At 41.9% G+C, this 20,405-nt stretch overlaps 1 protein-coding gene across 1 annotated transcript; it reads left to right on the top strand.

Moving 5' to 3' along the window:
- Positions 1-865: 865 nt before the first annotated feature.
- LOC306775989 (protein FAM163A-like) lies at positions 866-20,186 on the top strand (the record flags this gene model as incomplete). The annotated part of the gene is made up of 4 exons (XM_079266582.1): positions 866-911; positions 18,494-18,515; positions 19,082-19,234; positions 19,788-20,186. The coding sequence occupies exons 3-4, from the start codon at positions 19,142-19,144 to the stop codon at positions 20,184-20,186; spliced, it is 492 nt and encodes a 163-aa protein (XP_079122708.1). The 5' UTR covers positions 866-911; positions 18,494-18,515; positions 19,082-19,141.
- Positions 20,187-20,405: the final 219 nt, after the last annotated feature.

The raw sequence follows: 20,405 nt of genomic DNA, 5'->3' as shown, positions 1-20,405 counted from the left end.
TGGATACTTATGTGTCTGTATTTATCAATAGTGACGTAATCACCTCATTGAAGATTGGCATCACTGTAATGGTACATACTATTAGTTTGTAATATTCAGGTCATCTTTTGATGTAGTATATTTTTCCTCTCCAGTATCATATACATGTTTTAACAACACTCGTACCAAGTAGGTCGTAATGTACTTTATGATTTGGTACTGTATTTACATAGGCATCTACACTGAAATGGAACAAGTGGAAAACATGGCTGCAGCCTACTTCTTATGATATCTTTTTTTTAAATATTTTCTCTAATAACAACCTTATGTTTCCACACATGTTTTTAGAGCATCTCGCTGAAATATCGGGTCCTTTGCCAGGGCGGGAGTGTGAATCGGGGCGGCTCCTCTCCTCCCAGTCCGCCCAGCGGCCAACTCCGTCATTTCGCCTCCTCGTCCCTCACTTGTTGGATGTGTCCGTTTGAATTTCTGTGATTTCAAGCTTCTTGGTGGTTGTTTTACCCTCTCGGAGTCCAGAGAAGACCGCTGCTGTGTGCGAACGTTAATGCGTTTTTACACGTTCCACAGCGCGTAAAAAGTGCTGAAACATTGTCCTCGTCCTTACCTGTTTGTTTGCTCCGCTTGCGTACCGTGACTATGCTCCGTTTTTCGGTGGCTGCTGGTCGTGGCTGTCTCTGCAGCCGTCCCTCTGACCTTTAGTCTGCTGGTCCCACAGCGGGAGTGCGGGGTTTTCCTGGCGGCGTTGTGCGCTCTGGACCTCCGGCTCATCCTTGGCGAAGTTCCGCCGCAGTCCCGTGCACAGCGCGTCCCTGCTCTCCTCCTATACTGCGATAAGGATGCTGGTGGCTTTACACGGTCAAACTCTACAGGATTAGCCTGAGTTGAACAACCGGACCATGTAACCAGATCAGGTATGAGAAGGGGAGATGGGGGTCACGTTTTTATGTTTGTTATATAATAAATTGGCTCTGGATTTAAATGCCAGAGGTGGCAGATACTTCTCTGACTCGGACCTTTGATGGGAAGGATTCGCTCCCATTAAGTTGTAGTGGTGGAAATGTAAAGGTGCACATTGCCCAGCAGATATATTTGTGACTTAAATTAAATTCAACGCGAAATGTGCCTTTAAGGCTGCCAGAAGGGAAGTGACAGTGGAGCAGCTCAGCAGCTGGAGTCGTGGGGTTTTGCCATTTCGCTGCTGCTGTGATCTTCTTTCACTCTGGTTCAGTCTGGTCTGGATGGCCTGCTGCTGCTGGCATTTCGTTTTAAAAGTCTGCATCATTTCTAATTGAAAGAGGAAGAGCAAGGTAAGCTCGTGACTGCCACGGATAGGAGTTGACTTAGGTCACCTGTATTTAAATGATAATCAATCATGAAGCATTTTGGACAGAAAGGGGGCACAGGTGAAGGTCCTGAGTTGAGCAAAGCACTGGCACTGCTGAGGTTCAATTCCTACTGAGGCTACTCCTGTTAAAAAAGGGTCGATTGAAAGTGCTTCACTATATTTTACACCTAATACCTCTGGATTGCTTTGTATAGGATGTTAGCTATAAAAACAGATCATTAATGGGGGCACAGTAACCAAACAACAGACATTTTGGGCAGATATAAAACACTAAATTCATATATTTTTATCATTTGAAATTCACCAAATCTCCCGTCCCACTTTACAATAACGATCTGTAAACATATCACCCAGCTGTTACTGTTTAAATTATACAAATACTGTGACGACTTGTATTTACTAGTTGACTTTATATATACAGTAGACATCCTGCAATAGATGAAAGAAAAACAAATCTATCACTGTATCTCTAATCCTGGGATTTAAAAAACATGTTTAAAACCTGTGTTGCAATCTAGCTGCCTGTGTTTCTGCATCGGCTTGTTTCTGTTCTCAACAAACATACAAACAAAACCTCTGCTGCCGTGTACCTTCCCTCCGTGCACATGGCAGCTATACTTGAAGAGTATTGATCTTCCATCAGCTGACCCATTTCTCACAGAGGAAGCTACAGTAAATACAGCTTGACTAAATAACTCTAGAGCAGCCTCTCTGTATCCCCCTGTCTCCACCTCGCTCCAAACACACACACACACACTTGCATGCACACACTCTTCATAATTCCTCCACCTCCAGTGGCTGTGATACAACAGGAAGTGGGTTGATTTCCCAGAGGAGTCTGCAGTCAGGCTTTGTCACAGCTAACACAGCAGCAACAGACGGAATGTATTTAATACGCAGGTTGTATAATGGTGTGCTGTGCCAACAATTCAAAACAGGGGGATTGCAACGAGCAGTAAGCAACATTTACTCTGCCAGTGCAAAGTTGGCTGGGAAACTAAATATTTGATTGATCTAATTTAAGTAACCGTTAACCCAAGCGGCCTCATTAACCCCGGCAAATCCTCATGGCTCAGGAGTTTTTACGTTTTCGCTTCAGTTGAAGAAATACTGGGATAGTTTGACCTCGTTTGAACCGAGGAAACCTCTTCAAAAGACATGTTGGACAAACTCACTGCCTGGTGTTGTGATTCCAGCCAAAAAGCAGCAATATTTTAGTCACATACGTCATCGCCATCCTGCAGATGTTCGTACGTTATGAAGCACTGGAAAAGTTGCCACTACGATCCTGCAATCCTAATCGCTGTCCTCATGCAGACACTGAGAACTGGCCTCATGTAAGGCCTAATGTCTGTATTTTAAAGAACCTCAACTTGAAAAGTGACGCTGGCTGGTCAAAATGAAGACTTCTTAGTTTGACCCACAATCTGGCATCATGTCCACAAAAGATTGGCATGAACATGTGAGGGTTAGTCACATACTATATCATGCTATAATTAAATACAATATTTAAAGTAAGAGTCCCAACATCATCCGCTCTTGGTTGTGTGGAACCATTTTTAAGTCATAGATTCAGTCTCTCTGGCTTTCTGGAGGCGGGCTGTGTGTGTGTGTGTGTGTGTTGGTTTGACGTTGGGGTGGCTACCCAGGGAAAGTGTTTCCGTGTTTCAGGAGTGGTGCGTGCATTATTTAAAAGCCCTCAAGGTTTTTCTTGCTGCTGGATCGGTATTTCTTGCCATGCAGTCGCGAGTTGAGAGTACTGTAGTTACACTTTAAAGGTGAGACGAGCTGTGTCCAAACTGCACTGCAGCATTAGCAGGATGGGAAACTTAACTCCTGGGTCTGCCTCCAGCTGTCAGCCACATCAGCACGAGCTATAATTGTATCAGCGATTTGAATCTCCAGATGCCGGCTGGTTTTTTGGCAGACAGAAAGATAACTTAACATCCACTTTTACCCACGGATGTGTTCAACAAAGAATGAGGGATCCACCCTGCACATAACAATTTAACATTCTCTGGCTGAGTCTGGCAGATTGCCATATGACGATGACACCAAAATGATATGTTGGTATGTGTGGCTCTTGATACACCTTTAAACTACTGGACATTGCACGTAATGGTTACCTTCTTACTTGGTTTGTTGTTACGTCTAGGGTAATTAATCAACACTGCGACTATCAAACTATAACGGGCCACAACGCAAGCCATCACCAGCATCAGACGGGCCTGAGCAGGTTTTATTTGTTTCCCGTTGCTTATGTGGTTCGGATCCCGGCTTGTGACTCTTACTGTGTTGTTGTGCAAAGTGATGTGCGGCGTGTCGTGTGGATGTGAGCGCAGCTCTGAAGCGCAGCCAGGCTGGGTGAGGATGAGGCCAGTGAGAGGAAGGCTAGTTGGCAGAGCCGGAGGCCTCTGGAGCAGAAATGCTGTTATCTGCTCACGCTGCTCTACTGCTGCTGGCTGCTGTATCTGTGGTGACTCATCAAAAACACACACATGCAGACATACACACTCATACAGATACTTCCTGACTTAATCAGACTGACGAACGTAAGTGTGCACACCCCTAAAATGACACAATACTCTTTGACATATACATACTCACACACAGTTAGTGCCTTGAGGCAGACACACAGACACAAACAATCCTCCGAATTCTTACAAAGACACGCATGGACATTGACAAACACAAACATATACCTTCTACACTTCGTCACTTAAAATATTGTGGAATTACTTCACTTTGATTTGCAGTCATAAAAAGATTTTGTGCACATTGTGGAAATCGTCTTTTGGAGGACAAAAATCTTCCCTCGTAGTGGAAACCAGGTACTCCTCAGTTGGGAATTGAACGAGGGACATTTGAGTTTAAGATCCACACAGTGCGTACTCCTGTCCACCCCTCTCGCCTAAACCTTTCCCTCTCTCACTGTTCATGCATAGACCTCCTTTTATCATAAAGCATATTCTTTCATAAAATGTCAGCCCTTTGTCGTCACCACCCTCCAGCTCCCCAGCCTTTTCTGATTCAGAGTTTTTTTTATATGTAAAACTGTCTTTTTCTGATTCTCACACCCAGAACGAGTTGCAATACAGTCTCTAGAATGAAATTATATAAATAATGAGGAGAAAAGGTTGGAGGTTACACGACCCAGATAATATGCCTGTGACCTGAGGTGAACATGGAGGAAATATCTGCTGAAATGTATATTCCGTATAAACAAAGCAAGATTTAAGAGATAAAGTATGTTTTTCATTGAAAAATTAAACAACATAATCATGTGGTAATATTGAACATAGTCTGGCCATCCTTTTTGTTATTTTGTTGGCCAATTGAATGCTTTACACATGCATCATTAGGTGTTTCAGAGAGGTCACCAGACGCAGTAAACTTGAGATCTCTAATTCAAAATACAACACATCCAAGTAGATTTCTAAATGAATCCATACAAAACAAAATATTGCAGAAATCACATTACTTCAAACCATAAAACCTTTCATCTGAATACTATCTCAAGAAGAGAAGTGCCATCGCTGTGCATGTAAAGGTGATGTTCTCCAGATGTAATGCGTGTCTGTTATCGTTCCCTCCTGCTTCCATTATTTGAGAGCTTTAACCAACAACTACTTTCTCTCCAGTTGCCATCTTTACTTGGGTCAAAGAATGGAGACATACAACGGGCAACAGGTCAAGCGTTTACTCGGAACAAAAGTGTTGTGGCTGAACAACAGAACATATTTAGATGATGCATATGTCTTTAAAAGCTCTGTGCAATGTGTTAAATTACCTCATGAGTTTTACTGACGGTGGGTTATTGCATGAAAAAACCCGAACGAATGCAGAGAGGTAAGAGGAGATCTGAGTCGCTGTCTGTCCTGGAGGCGTTGCTCCTCCTGTGTCTGCCTGACTGCTAGCAGGATGCCTCTGTGGATTCAGTTACCGTCCTGTCAGCAGAAGGTCACGGGTTCAGTGTTTTTTTTGCACAGCCATCTGTTGAAACGGCCTTGAGCATGAGCAGCGCTCTCAAATTCACACCTATTCATTCAGGCTGACTGCAAAGCGTGTGGTGTTCAGGACGGATGATTACAAATGATCCATTTTGACAGTTGTGGGAAAGGCGATAGAGTTGAAGAAGACTTGACTGTTAGTGTGACGGCTTTTCTTTTGAGAGACTGTTCAAGGTGGCCATGTTTTATATCCACAGTGCCACCTCATGTTTTGCATCATTCAGGATAGGATTGGAAATGGAAATAATGGAAATACAGTAACGTTTGTTTGATCACAAGACCTTAGAGCAGAAGCAGTACAAGCTGCACTACTTTACAATAGCTGCTCGTTAGTCGTTGGTGTCATACATTTTGTATAACAACTCAAAGTTAACCACCATCAGTGATATATACTTTAGAGAAGGAATGAACCGTGAAAATGTTGGTCCCACGCATCAGTCCACAGGCAAATGGCAAATTGTAAGGTTGATGGTTGAATTCCTCATGGCTAAACAAGGACATCTACAGGTCCCTAGAGAAAGCTTGGATTTGAATGAACCCTAACTTTTACTGTTGCTTTTCTGCTCCTAAGCAAGGCACCTCAGCAGCCATGTCTTCAGCCTGCTGGCTCTGCCATCTGTGGTTGTGCTCCCTCACTTTATTCACTGTCACGGATACAATGCCCATGTGAATGTATGCTAATGTGATATTCGTGGCACATTACTCCCTCAAAGATAGAAGCTGGACCATTTATTTTCCTTTTATGAGACTTGCCGTGCTGACCAGCAGAATGGAGGTACAGCAGTTACAGATTCCCCGGCTGCCCTGTACCGGGTGTGTGTTCAATGATGTTGCTCTGCTGCCAAGTGTGAAAGAGAAGCTGGCATATCGCAGGACAGCAGAGAAGGAGCTGAGCAGCTGTAATGAAACCTCTGCAAACCTCGTAAAGCAGACAGACGTAGAGCCCTATGCATGTTTATCGTCAGTTCCCTTTTCCTGCTCTAGTTATTCACTTAAAATCTGTCTGAACTGGACATAAATTAACTAGAAAATCAATTTGATCTTTCCAGTTTGAAGTGCAAGCGAAGTCGGTGGCTAATCGGATAGAATTCAAAGCCAGAGGCTAAAAGAATAACTTCATACCAGGCTGAAAATTTGAGAATAATTTGAGAAAATGTGAAATTATCATGCTTTTTGTGTCGTGTGTGTTGTGATCCCACTCTTGTTACCAACAGCCATTTATTTATTAGGGTAAAAAACAATGTAGTCTAATTCGTTCAAAGTTAAAGCGAGGTGAATGAAATCAAAGTCGGCTATATATGAGAAAGACACGGCAACGGGTAGATGTGTCTAAAATATTGGAAATTAATCTTTCAAGTATTAAAAGCAATCATCAAAAGCAATTATTCGTCATGCACAAAGGATCTTCAAATGCTTGAGCAGTGGCAGCAGTAGCCATAGAGTAGTAGTAATAGTCGTGGTTTTGATTATAGAAGTTGTAGTCACAATAGTAGGAGCAGAAGTCGTGGTTGTCACAGTGATAAATGGGGCTGAGCTCGACCAAAGAAATTCTTAATTAATTAATTTAGATTTGTAAAGTTTCTCCACAAAGAATCACAAAAAAGCAGAAATGTGTTCGTTAGTTTCATAGAAATAAGTCATTCAGCATGAAAAAAATATTAAAAGAACTACTAATTGACAAAATAAATCTTCGCTGACTAAGACCAAAACTAATAGCCCGAGTGGTAAAAGAGCAGTAGAACCACAGAGAGTAGAAGTCCCGCGTAGCCATCCCACTGGCCTGGATATCTGGGTCTGTATTGAAAGGGAGGAAGTTGAATTTGGTGTATGTGTGTGTGTCTAACATTAGAGAAGGACCATGAGTAATTCATCTTACGCTTGCCATGCGAGTGAAAGTATTCACCACATCTTGAGTCACAGTGAGTGTGTAGAAAGGCTGAATCAGGAGCTGGCAGGCTGGAGTACAGTAGCCTGGAGAGCTGCATAGCGGAATAAAGTACACCGGTTATAAATCTGCAAGCAGCGTATACGGCATCACAACATGGTCCAGGTTGGACGGAGGAAAAGACTGAAACTGTTCCAACTCTCTGTCGTCCCGTCTCCCTCCATCTTCACGGGGCCGAAGCCGTTTTACCGGCTGTATTGATCATGTGTTTTTATAGGGCCGAGAGGATCATTCTGGGGAGTGGTTCTTCACATTCATTGCAGTATTCGCCCCGAATGACCTTGAGCAAAATCAAGTAATTGAACTAAAATGTTCAGTGTCATCAATCTCTGACCACTGGGGCGTAACTGCTGCGACAGCTTAAGAGGGAAGATGGGATAACGGTTGGTTGAGCTCCTGTAGGTCCCTCGGTTCACGAAGAGGGCTCTCAGAGTAACGTGTAAGTGTTTGCGTGAAGTTAATGTACTTATTAGTAGTGCAGCGGATCATAAAACTCCCGGTTCGGTTCGTATCAGAGTCACGGATCGGATCAGATCAGCACAAAAGCAAAAAGGGAGCAAATGTAACTTTTGGAGATCCCTGGTCATGTATTTCATGGTCTACAAGGCTCCATCCGTCCCAAAAATGATTTCAACTGCTCTGAAATCAGTGTAAACCATCAAACATTCTAAATGTTATCCTTTTACTTTGTTAGTCATCTATTGTGCCTTTCTTCTACATAAAAATACACAATTCAAATGATAAAGAAATAAAAGATTGTATTTGTCTTTATTAAAACAAATCTTGTCATTAGCAGTTTTGATGTATTATTAGCTATTTTAAATTGGTCGTAATTCCTTCTCTAATATCTATTTATGTTCTAAAACATCTCCTTCAAACAACTGGATTTATTCAAGTTTACCACAAACACTACATTTTTTCGAGATTAAATGTGAGCACATTATGATAACGCACAATTCTCATTTTCACTGAACAGAGCCTGAACGCATCATAATGTAACTTAACGCAACCTTCTTTCTTGGCCGTTAGCGATGCTGCCATGGTAACGAACTCTCCTCCTGTTAATTGATTCAGGGATTGGTTGTTTACAATGTAACATTATCAGAGATCGGCGACTGGAAATGCATGAATGCCGATGTCTTGATCACATATTTTACTCAATATTGGCGGCTAACGATCGTCAGTAAAACTTGACACTGTGATGGTTAACGTTGAACTGTGTAATTAATCCACAGTTCACATGCGTGCCGAACCGTGGGGGAGGACCCGTACGGATCACGGATCGACAGTGGTCAGTTACACCACTAGCACTTATTATTTGGAGCATTTTTACATCAAAAACATGTCGTCAAAAATAGTGGCGTAAAGATCCAAAAGTTTAGAATCGTTCCTTTGAGGTTTCATCTTTTCCATTTAGTTTGCTTGTACATAATGTTTCACACTGAATAAAATGACTGGTAACCCTTGTATTAAGGTTCTGGTTATAAGTGTTAGTTAATAGGTATTCACCAGCAAGAACAACACATACACTGAATTTCTAAAGCAATCAGAAACCTGCCGTACAGCTCAATCAACCAGGCCTCACAATTTAACAGATTCAATGGGTTTAACAACATGGACACAATTACATACATAGATAGTGCTTCCAGTAACATCACTTCAGCACCGAGGACAGCTCACATTCATTACAGTAGAGTAAATCACCTGATGACTTTCAGCTAGTCGCGTTTTTACAGTTAGAGTTGCACTGCAACCACCAAACATGAGCCGTTTACAATCTGCGTTTGTCACCTTACAAAATGAACTCAAATAAAATGATCCAAAATCCTGTGATTTAATATTGAGCTTCCGCTGTGTGAAGTTTCCCAATGCAGCTTTAACAGATTAGGGTCTTTTTGTTTTGACATTTTCCCCATGATTCTACTTTTACGGTGAATAATCTTCATTAAAACGAATACCCCTTGAATTGTGTTTACTTTAGACCCACGCATGTAAACAAACAAACATGCAAACACACACACATGCCAGACACAGACACCCACAGGGACGACAGAGAGAGGAAACGGATAGAAGGAAAGCCTTTGGAACGTCGGATAACAGGATTAGACAAATTACATTTCAACTGTGACCATGAATCCTATTTGGATGTGGGACTTGTTTTCTCTCCATTTACAACAGCAGCCACAGAGCTTCGATGACAAAATGGTGGTTTTCCAAAATAATGTGTGCTGAAATTTTGTATGAGTTATTGCCTGGGTAGGTTGGCTTTGGGTCTGAGCTGCTGCTGCCGAGAACAACTCCTGAAGTTGTCAGGAATTTAAACGAGTTTAAGTTTAGTACAATTCTCAACACAGTCCTGAGTTTATTGGCTTGGATTGACATTGATGGATGGAAGGCTGTCAGTCTTCCACTTACCTCACATCTTCTGGGGACTGAGGTGAAATTAACCTTGTAGAGGCAGTCCTCAATATTCACGTCTGTTATCGTGGTGTGACAAGGCCGTGGATAAAAGTACAGCCCATGACTGACAGGGTACTCTTCCCATAACTGATGTGACACACATACTGAGAACTGGGCTGCCTTTGGTCTTTGCTTCCAGTGGTGAGAAACAGGTCACACAGTTGCTGAATCATTTCAATTTTATATTGTTAGCACCTGATTTAACCAGTTTTCACCAATAAGTGGTGAGTCAGTGTCATCGTCTTAACACTCCTATAGCGTTCACTAATCTGGTACCTGGTTTATTCTCATTACACTGAATACTTGCACTTAAACCATGTATGACATGAAAGGGCTGGGTATTGAGAACCATTTCTGATAGCATAGTTTGGACTGACTGCGTTCATCTACATTGCCCATTTGTCAACAACAGTGTATAAAATATGCACAGGAACAAAAATGGATGATCAGAATCAGATCAAAACATCGCCTTCATGATGGAATCTTTGCAAGGCTTTGTCACAAGTTCATTTGTGTAACCTTTAGAATCTTGCTGCTACTAAAAATGGTGTAACAGGAAGTATAGTGCAATATTCACAAGCGTGAGTAAGAAATTACTTATATTTATTCCTGAAAATGTGATATTTTAGAGATTTCTTGGTAGTTAGAGGTTATGAAACCGTGCATCAACATGTCAACAGTAAAACAAGTCTTACATTAAGCTTGGCTACAATGCTTTTTTTTAGGATCCAGATGGTTTAAAGGGCATTTACAGACAGAAAGTAAATTTATTAACCCTTCATCTGAAATTACAGAATTGCAAAATAAACCGACATTTTTGTAAACATTTGACGGATGAGCGAGCAGGTTGGTGTCTTGCTCAAACTTAATTTGTTTGCCAGGACGAACTGGCAGGATCGAACCTGTATCATTTATGCCAAGCATGGATTATGTTTTTAATGTGTTTGGGGGAGGAGAGACTGACACTGGCCGCCTGCTGGTCTGAGCAATATAATATCCAAAGAATCAATCTTGTAAAAATCCTCCAGGCCAGTCAAGGTCCTTCAGCCTCTCCTGTAGACTGATGGCAGAGAGACTCCAGAGGGAACACTCCATCAGAGAAAGAGGGGGAGAGGGAGGTCGCTCATGAGATATTTTCATGACTCTGATTTACCAAAAACAGCATATGGGAAACCTGCAGTTTTACATCATTATACTACACATTTCATATGTTATTTATCCTAAAAACAGAATCATTTACAAGACAAATTATAGCAATAATGGAAGCAATGGGGTGCCAACAAGCTGATAAAACCTACAAAAGACCAATGATTGCAGTTGTAAAAAACTTTAAACATCAACATTGTCTAGTGTAGTGCAATGCACCGTGACATGATCTAAATAATGCAGTGTGTTGAAGACGGCAGCTGAGCCGGATCTGGGTCTGTCTGAGGCGGGCTGGTTGCTGCCGGAGGCCTCGCTGGAATCTGAGCTGAAGGAGGCCCTGGTGAACCTGCAGGACTTCGACTGATTTTGCACGGAATCCGACCCAGATAACAAGCTTTAAGAATAACTATGAAGAAATAGCTCATGTTTTTGCTGATCTCGTTCAAATATGTAGGTAATAATAATAATAATAATGTATTTTATTTGTAACGCACTTTTCATTTTTTTTTTTTAAATCTCAGAGTGCCACAGAGCCAGTACATAGTAAAAACCTGGTAAAAAGCATAGTTAAAACATAAAAAAACTATAATAAAATAAAAACCAGTGAATGAACGGAAACACAAAAAAAATAACTGACAGTGACTTAGGTCAGAAAGGCTTTCCTGAATAAAAAGGTTTTTAGGCCAGTCTTAAAAGAGACCAGTGTCTGTGTTGCCCTTAGGTGGTCAGGGAGACTGTTCCATAGGCGTGGAGCTGCCGAGCCAAAGGCCCGGTCGCCCATGGTGCGGAGCTTGGTGCTGGGGGTGCGGAGCTTGGTGCTGGGGACCCGGAGAAGCGAGCTGTTTGACGATCTGAGGGTGCGGGTGGAGATTTGGGGAGTGATGAGATCTTGTAGGTAGGGAGGTGCATGTCCATTTATGCATTTATGTGTGAGTAGTAGGACTTTGTAGTCAATCCGGAATGAGACAGGGAGCCAGTGTAGGGAGTGCAGAATGGGTGTTATGTGCTCATACTTCCGGACTCTCATCAGGATCCTGGCAGCGCTGTTTTGGATGTATTGCAGCTTCTGGATGTTCTTGGCAGTGATCCCAGTGAATAGTGCGTTGCAGTAGTCCAGTCTTGAGGATATAAAGGCGTGGACGAGCTTCTCTGCATCTGACAGGGTTAAAGTGGGGCGGAGTTTGGAGATGTTTTGAGATGATAAAACGAGGTTTTGCACAGGTGTTTTATATGGTCATTAAAGGACAGGTGAGGGTCAAACCTAACTCCCAGATTAGTGACTGTGGAGGCGAGGGGGATGACCTGACCGTCGAAGGTGAGATGAGTTATGGAGGATGACTGAACCTGGTGTGGAGTTCCAACAAGGAGGGCTTCGGTTTTGCTACTGTTTAACTGGAGAAAGTTGTTGCTCATCCACGCCTTTATCTCCCCAAGACAGGAGGTGAGACATGACATGGCTGCAGAGGGGCTTGGGGCAGTTTTGATGCAGAGCTGTGTATCATCAGCATAACAGTGGAAAGACATCCTATGTCTGCTGATGACACGACCGAGGGGGAGCATGTAAATAATGAAGAGGATGGGGCCGAGGACCGACCCTTGCGGAACACCACAGGAGACAGGGAGCAGTCTGGACTTGTATCTTCCCAGTGACACATATTCAGTTCTGCCTGAAAGGTAGGACTGAAACCACTTGAGTGCAGAGTCTGATAGTCCAATGGTGGTATGGAGGCGCTGTAGGAGGATAGTGTGATCCACTGTGTCAAATGTCATATAGAGGCATCAGTATTGCATTGAGACGGTTTCATAACCAGTTAAAACTGCCTCATATTAACTTTAAGAGTAACAGGGTAAATTCATTTTTCTTCTGCCAATCTACTGCTCCACACTGCAGTACAGTAGTGGCAGTAATGCACCTTTTGAGAGCAAATCACTTTTCTATCGCCAGATAAATGACCGTCCAGATCATTTTCTGTAACCACAAAGCATGGTGGAATTAGCTAGCTAGCTAACTAACTAGCCAGCCGAAGCTGCACCTTTAAGTTACACCCCCTTCTCTTTCTTGTAGTCTGCAGACAGACCCCTCTCGAGCTCAGTGTTGGCTCCAGTTCTTTAACTTGACAAATGGATGCAGAAAGAAACAAAACCAAAACACATCTTACTCCTAGTCTTTGTCCCTCGTCATCATTTTGAGGTTGGTAACCAATCAAATCACAAAAGAAAATCTATAATCTGGACACATCAGCTACATCAGCTCCATCACCAAGAAGGCTCAGCAGAGGATGTACTTCCTGAGGCAGCTGAAGAAATTCAACCTGCCAAAGACAATGTTGGTGCATTTCTACACCGCCATCACTGAGTCCATCCTCTGCTCCTCCATCACGGTCTGGTACGCGGCAGCCACCGCCAAGGACAAGGGCAGACTGCAGCGGTCCGTCAGAACTAAGACCTCACGCCACACAAACAGTTTCTTCCCGTCCGCAGTCGGGCTCATCAACAGAGCCCGGGTCCCACTGACTCTGTCACCCCCAGGACATTTCCTTCTGGTCTCTCTCCTTCTGGTCTCTCCCCTGCACATCCCTGTCTCTCTACTTAAACACACTCGTCACTTTTAACATTCATACACTTCACTTGGTTTACAGTCCTGTTATCTGTTTTTGTGTGCACTTTATTCTATATCCTATATTACATATCTTATTGTACATTTCAAATATGTTTCTATTTCCTGCACTGTGCTGACTGTTTTTGATAGTTAAATGTTATTCGATAGTTAAGTGTTATTTGACAGTTAAATGTCATTGTTGAATGTTATGCACCTTCCGCCACGACAAATTCCTTGCAGGTGAAAACTTGCTTGGCAATAAACGGTTCTGATTCTGATTCTGATTCTGACATGCAAGAACATGTGTATCTGCGAAGACATCATCCACGCTTGCCTTAATTGTGTTGCTATTTTTAAAGGATGTAGCTCGGTGGTTAGCTAGCTATGTAGGAAGTAGTTTTTCAATTCATATTAAAACTCTAATTGGTCTAATTGTTTTTCCACCTGAGGAAATAGTCGTCAATGAGCACGACAGTAAACCTATTTAAATTGCTGAACAAATAAGACATGTGATCAATGATTTAGGAAGCAGGCAACTTCAAAGTAATTATAAAGGAAAAAGCAAACCAACAAAAAGAGACAGTTAAACTGATTTTTTTAAGCTGCAAATTCTGGTTTATTATATGATTTTTTTAAATATTTTAATTGCAAAATAAACAGATAAAAAAGGTAATGAATAACCCATTCATATACTGGATCATACCAAAATGTCACCCAACATGCTGCCAGTTTAGTGTAACAAGATGAAAGACAAAGTATAACCATTAACAGACACCAGCATTATCTACAGCCGCAGGATACACATAAGACAACCAAGATGACTGACAGCTGTCAAAGTGGGAATTTGAACATTGATGGTGGGATAGAAAAATGTATTTCTGCCTCAGGCTAAAATGTTAAATAAATAAAATAACGGCTTTCTCAAAACTGAAATGCGCTGAGCAACCGATTGCAGTGCAGCTCCAACTCACAACAAAGTGACACACCGAATGGATTCTGTGAGGATTTCATCATCCACAGGGTACAATTCAGCTGAGACACTCCTATTGTTTTTATATTATTATGCTTGCAAATATGACAGATAGATATCTGGACTTATTCCTCATTAAGTGTATTTTTGACAGCTGTTTGTCTGTTTCACAGGAGCTCATAAAACCACTATGAAACGGCTAAAAGTCCCCATTGGTGTCTGTTTTATTCGGATGTTTTATTCGGATGTCCTGATTTATTTGGTAATGCATGATCACATGTTTGCCTGAGTGAACTCTGCATGCAGTATGTGTGTGTGAGAGAGACTTATCAGTATACAGGGCTCTTCAGGCAGTATTGGGGATTGAAGGCCACTCGAATCTGGACCCAATGGTGACTGATCCAGCTCTCTTTCTGTCTGTGCTTAGCATGAGTGTTTGCATGCCAGTGTGTGTGTGTGTGTGTGTGTGTGTGTGTGTGTGTCTGTCTGTATGTATGTGTGCTGATACAGATATCTCATTTCTCTCTGTAGTTTGTTAGAAGAAGTGAACTCAAATTGATCTCGCCAACAAGTTTGTCTGAAAGTGCTTGCAGAGCAACATGTAAACAGGGAGAAAAACAAATCAGTTATTTCGTGTTTGAGTAAAGGATGACGTGGTGACAGCGGTGTACTCCGTTTCCATTTCCTCCATGCAGTGCAAGTCTTGGTTCTGGCATTAATTATGAAAAATTGTTTGGTGTACTGAATCTAGATTGCATGCACTGGAGAGAGTTATGATGAACGATGTTAAGAGGAGTCTGTCAGCTGCCATCCCGTTTGGTCTCCACAAATAATTGAAGGCCAGTGTACTCTCTGACAGAAACATGGTTTATGAGCCCGGTTTAGACGGCAGCCTCTGGGAGCAGCACCGCCTTCTTGTCTTCTCCTCAGAGTCTGACAGCACTTCCAGCTCAGTGTGTTTCAATGAAGAAACCCATTCAAAATCTCATAACACTGGGACATATCATCAGTTTGAGATGCTCCACACGTCTCAGGAGGTGATGCAGTTTGGTCCTTTAGTTTTTTGCTGACGTCAACCTGCCTCATCTGCTTCTGCTGCTGTTAGTTCCTGCATCCATATTGTATAGAGAGAGTACAATGTCATTTTGTGTTTGGACTAAAGTATGAAATGGAGTCACTCTTAAATGCTGTTAAATACAACATGCACACTAACATTCATCCATTTTGGAGTGTCTTGACAATGGACACAATCAATCCACATTACAATGAACAGGGAAAAGACAAACAGCTGAGAAACAAAAACACGACACTAAATATAATTTTTGTCAAGAGCAATATCATTCAGAGCAGTAATATAGCAGCAAACAACTATATGCTACAGTGGAGTAATGTCTACCTGAGCAGAGAATAAAGTCTCTCTGAAATTATTGGTAATGTTGTCGGAACAACATACAAGTCCAAAATCAGGGAGAATGAATGGCTTTTATTCAGCGACCTAACTTACTGTACGTATTGCCAGTCAGACATATTGGAACGGCTGCACTGTTTTGTCGTAGTGGCCAAAGTTGGAATTGCAGGTCATGTGATGCCCCTGTTATCCCAAAAATACTTTTATTCCCAATGCACAATCAATACAAAAGCATTTAGAAAGAAGTGCTCACACTGGACCTCTGTTGTTGCCTGCTCCTCATATCTGCTCGTGGTTTGTGGCTACATTAGCCACTAACACCATTACACACAAGTGTCAAACTGATCTGTCGGTGGTCAATATGCATTGTGGGTAATGTGGCACGAGGAGGAAGAAAGGGTGAGGATATCTCTGGTTCTGCTGCATTGATTTTGATATACTCCGACAATGGTAGTGCATAGTAAATTGGTGGAGTACTCTTTCAATGAATCCTGTTGGACTGCCAAAAAGTCACAGTTGTTCTATTTGTAATTGCCACCAGGGCACAGATGTAAAGAGGTTTTCTCACCAGGCATCTCATTTATACTGTAAATCCAAAACAGCCCAAGTGCTCTGAATGAGTCTCTTACATAGAAGTTCTAAAGTCTCTTAAGCATTAAGTAGGACTGGGCAATATTTTCTATCACAAGTTACGGTTCTTGGTCAGTACCACTGAGCGAAGGTTTAGTTGCTTTGCTCTTCTCTGAGCTTCTTACTGTGGTGATCTGGTGAGAAGACCAGTAGATGCAACCATCTCAATAGTAAGGTGGCTGGATCTCACGAAACTCAACTCAAATGAAATATGGACTTCATTGACACTTTGCACCATGATGGACTGACATATTTCATCTGTCACGACAAAAGGACCAACTGCTCACATGAAACCACAGCAAACACACTTTAGTCAATCCAGACATCAAACAGCAGGAATCATATGTGACAGGCTGAGAAATTAGCTGTGTGGAAAAAAGTTAATGCATGTGTCAACATCCATACACATCCGTACCCGTAGTGCTACTTACTTAATTCCTTCCTTTCCTAATTTCCTCCTTCCTTACATGCATACATTCTTATTTTCTCTGTCCTTTTTCCCCTCATTTGTCATTCTTGCATGCCTTTCATTAAAATGCCCTCCATGCCAATCATGGATTTGGCATGTCTTTATCAGCAGTAATAGATTTCACTTCACCTAGACAAGCCTCAGCCTGCAGATTAAAACCCCTCAACAACAGAGCCCCTCGCCTCTAACTCACGTTTACTGCTCTGCTATACTGTAATGCTGCATGCATCTGTTTGTGTGGATTTGACTGTGGATGAGTCATATTGCTCAAGAATATGCACATCTGAGGATTGGGGGACTGTGATGTTTTCATGAATGATTCTCAGTTTCTTTCCTCTTTGTCTGACAGCAGTGATGTAACCTTTTGAGTTTTGTTTCACTGATTATTTGCAGCACAACTGGAAAAAAACAAATTGAGAAGAGCTGGAACGAGTAAAACCTAAACCGAATATTAATATAATGATTACAGCAGGTGGACACATTTTTGGTAAATGGACTTGCATTTATGTAGCACTTTTGTAGTCTTCTGAGCACTTAAAGGACTTTACACTACATGCAAACATTCACTGATTCTCACACACACGCACACACACACACACACGCACAGGCACACGCATTGTTTTTCTCAATTTTACTCAAATTATTTACAAAATGAACGTCTTGGTGTATTGGAGAAAACTTAATTGACGCTAGCGATTGAGACCATAAACTCATGTTTACTGAGAAGTAGGGTCATTTTATCATAGCCTTCTTTACAATATGACTTATTTTTGCGACTAGAATTTTTGCGACTGCTCGCTAATAGAAAGAATGCAAGTTTAAGTCACTTGTTGTGATTGTATCAGAGAAACGTTGTTTCAACTCTGTGATATTTTTTTGAAACAGTGGCACGGTAATAAATTGAGCTGTTATTGGTATTTGCAGGGGGACAAAATATTTGCATTGCATCACAACAGGTGTTGCTATTATTTTGTCCAACCTCTGTATGTATGTAATGTAACATTAGTTTGTGTTTGGGTGCAATGGTGCATGTTTATGCCCTGTGTACATTTATGTATTATAATCATGGCTTTCTTACCACGCTTCCCCTTTTCCTTCTTTCCTCCCTTTATGACTCCTCATTTACTTCTTTGCTAGTGTCCTTACTTCCTTTCTTCCTTCTTCTTTACTCCTCGTCATCCCAGGACATGATCTAGTGCCAGAAGGCGTACTGTATGTTTGTGTGTCTGTGAGAAACATTTTACTGTTCTCTCTGTGCCACCTTGTGGAGAAAAAAGGTGTAACGCTTCTTCAATTGAACTGTTTTCCATTTCTTCCTATTGCTCAGATGTTCATACAGTGTGGCTATCCAGCGGTGTGACCTCTCACCTTTGACATCTGATTTGTCCTCTCTACACCCTTACAACCTTACAAACACTCTTCTGATGTAAGTCAGTCAGTCTGTCTGTCTGTCCGTCAGATCTATGACATTTAATCAAACTACCACTGTTACTGTATTTCTCTGCTTTCAGGTGTTAAGCAACGTTGCTGAACGTGAGTACAGCAACAATAAACACAACCAGGTTTACTCTTTAAGACTTATGCCACAGGGCAATTGCATTTACATTTTGTTCCGTTCATCTAAATTTGCATACAGAGTGTTTATTAAGCAGAATATGCTTTATATATGAATTTAGAATATTAATTGACAGGTTTTCAGTTACATTAAGTTAAATACTGATTTTAAAAATAAATACCGGTAGCTTTAAAGTTCCCTGTATGTGTATATTTATACAAACTAAGATTAACATAATGTGGTCATTTCCACTGCAAAAGAAACCAGTTGCAGTTTGGTTATCAAGGTATTATTAAAGGATGTAAATAAACTGTAAACGAAGTTTAGAATAGTAAAATATATACATTTAGGTCTCTTTATGATGGCAGTCCATATCTATCATTTCTGAGTCATTTACACTTTGCATGTTTTAATTAACCCTGCATAATTACAGAATGACATTTTGAGTTTGCTCGAGTAAAGTTCATAGAAAATATATTCCATCTGTGTTTACTGTGATGGTGACCTTTGCCTGATTTGATTAAACTTCACATTTGCTTTGCAGTGGGGGGCTCTTGTTAATAATGTCACTTCCTGTGTCAGAGTTTGATGGAGAGCTGGTCGGATGACAGCTGGAACTGTTGTCATAACCGGGGGAATACTGGCCACAGTGATACTTCTGTGTATCATAGCTGTGCTCTGTTACTGTAGACTCCAGGTATGTTTTAAACATGTTTAAATCCCACTTCAATGTTAAACCTTCTGCCACATTGTATCATCACATCCCCTTACAGGAGACTGTGGGAAAATTTCAAATCGTCGTCAAATATATGAAAATAATCGTGTAATACTTGCAGCAAGAAATGTTACTTATTCCATATTTTCGGAAATTGTATTTTGAATATTCGGTAAGAAAGTATAGTTCACAGTACTTTTGACAGTTTAGATCATTTTATATTGGCTTTGGCTTATTACACTAAAAACCTCGACCTTAATAAGCCTTGAAAGCGTCCTTTTTTCACAACAACTTTTGCCTTTCTCAGTTCTCAGTGCAGCATGTCTATTTCTAGGAATAGTGTAGAATTGGGCTCCACTATCTTTAAAAAAACAAGAAACCAATTTTGTACCAAGAAACATTCTTGGAGCATGTTGATTATATTGGATGAAGTGCATTGCGTCTCATTCTATTTGCATTTCTGAACTCGTTTTGAGAGCCAGTTTAATGTTACAAATCTGTCTTGAAAATGTACTGCCCTTCACTCTGTCTGCAGTACTACTGCTGTAAGAAGAATGGGTCTGACAGCGGTTCCGTCTCTCAGCAACACTTTGCGTGCAACGCCTGCAGTGTCTCCGGCCTGGACGGGTCGATTGTCACCCCGCTGTCCATGTCGCCACCAGAGCCACCCGGATCCCCCGACCCCACCAAACCCACAGGGGGGCAACGCAGTTACTGCCCCACCTGCTCACCCTATGACTCGCCCTTCTACATTCGTACCACTGATGAAATGCGCAACGGTGGTGAGCGCATCACCTACATGCCCACACACTATGAGAACCAGGCGCTGGCGATGCCGCTGCCCATCGTCCGAGGCTCCCTGCTGAGGGAGACCCAGCGAGGCCGGCCTCCCGATTTCTACACCAACACCCGAGCCATCAGCACCGAGGTGTGACCATCCTAAAAAAAACAACACCACCCACACACACACATTCCTCTCTTCACCTACACACACACCACCACCACCACCACCACCACTACGACCACAGACATACTTTAGACACCTGCTGCAGCTGCCAGTGAGGATCTACTGGATAAAGGGCCGCTGTTTGTGGAGGTTATCACATTTATTTAGGGTTTGGGGGATTTTCCAAGACAACTGCTGAAGACTAAA

The sequence above is a fragment of the Melanostigma gelatinosum genome (assembly GCF_949748355.1).
Source record: "Melanostigma gelatinosum genome assembly, chromosome: 4".
In the NCBI taxonomy this organism is placed as follows: Eukaryota; Metazoa; Chordata; class Actinopteri; order Perciformes; family Zoarcidae; genus Melanostigma; species Melanostigma gelatinosum.
Note: the sequence above shows the minus strand (reverse complement) of the source record. Positions and strands in the feature narration are given on the sequence as shown.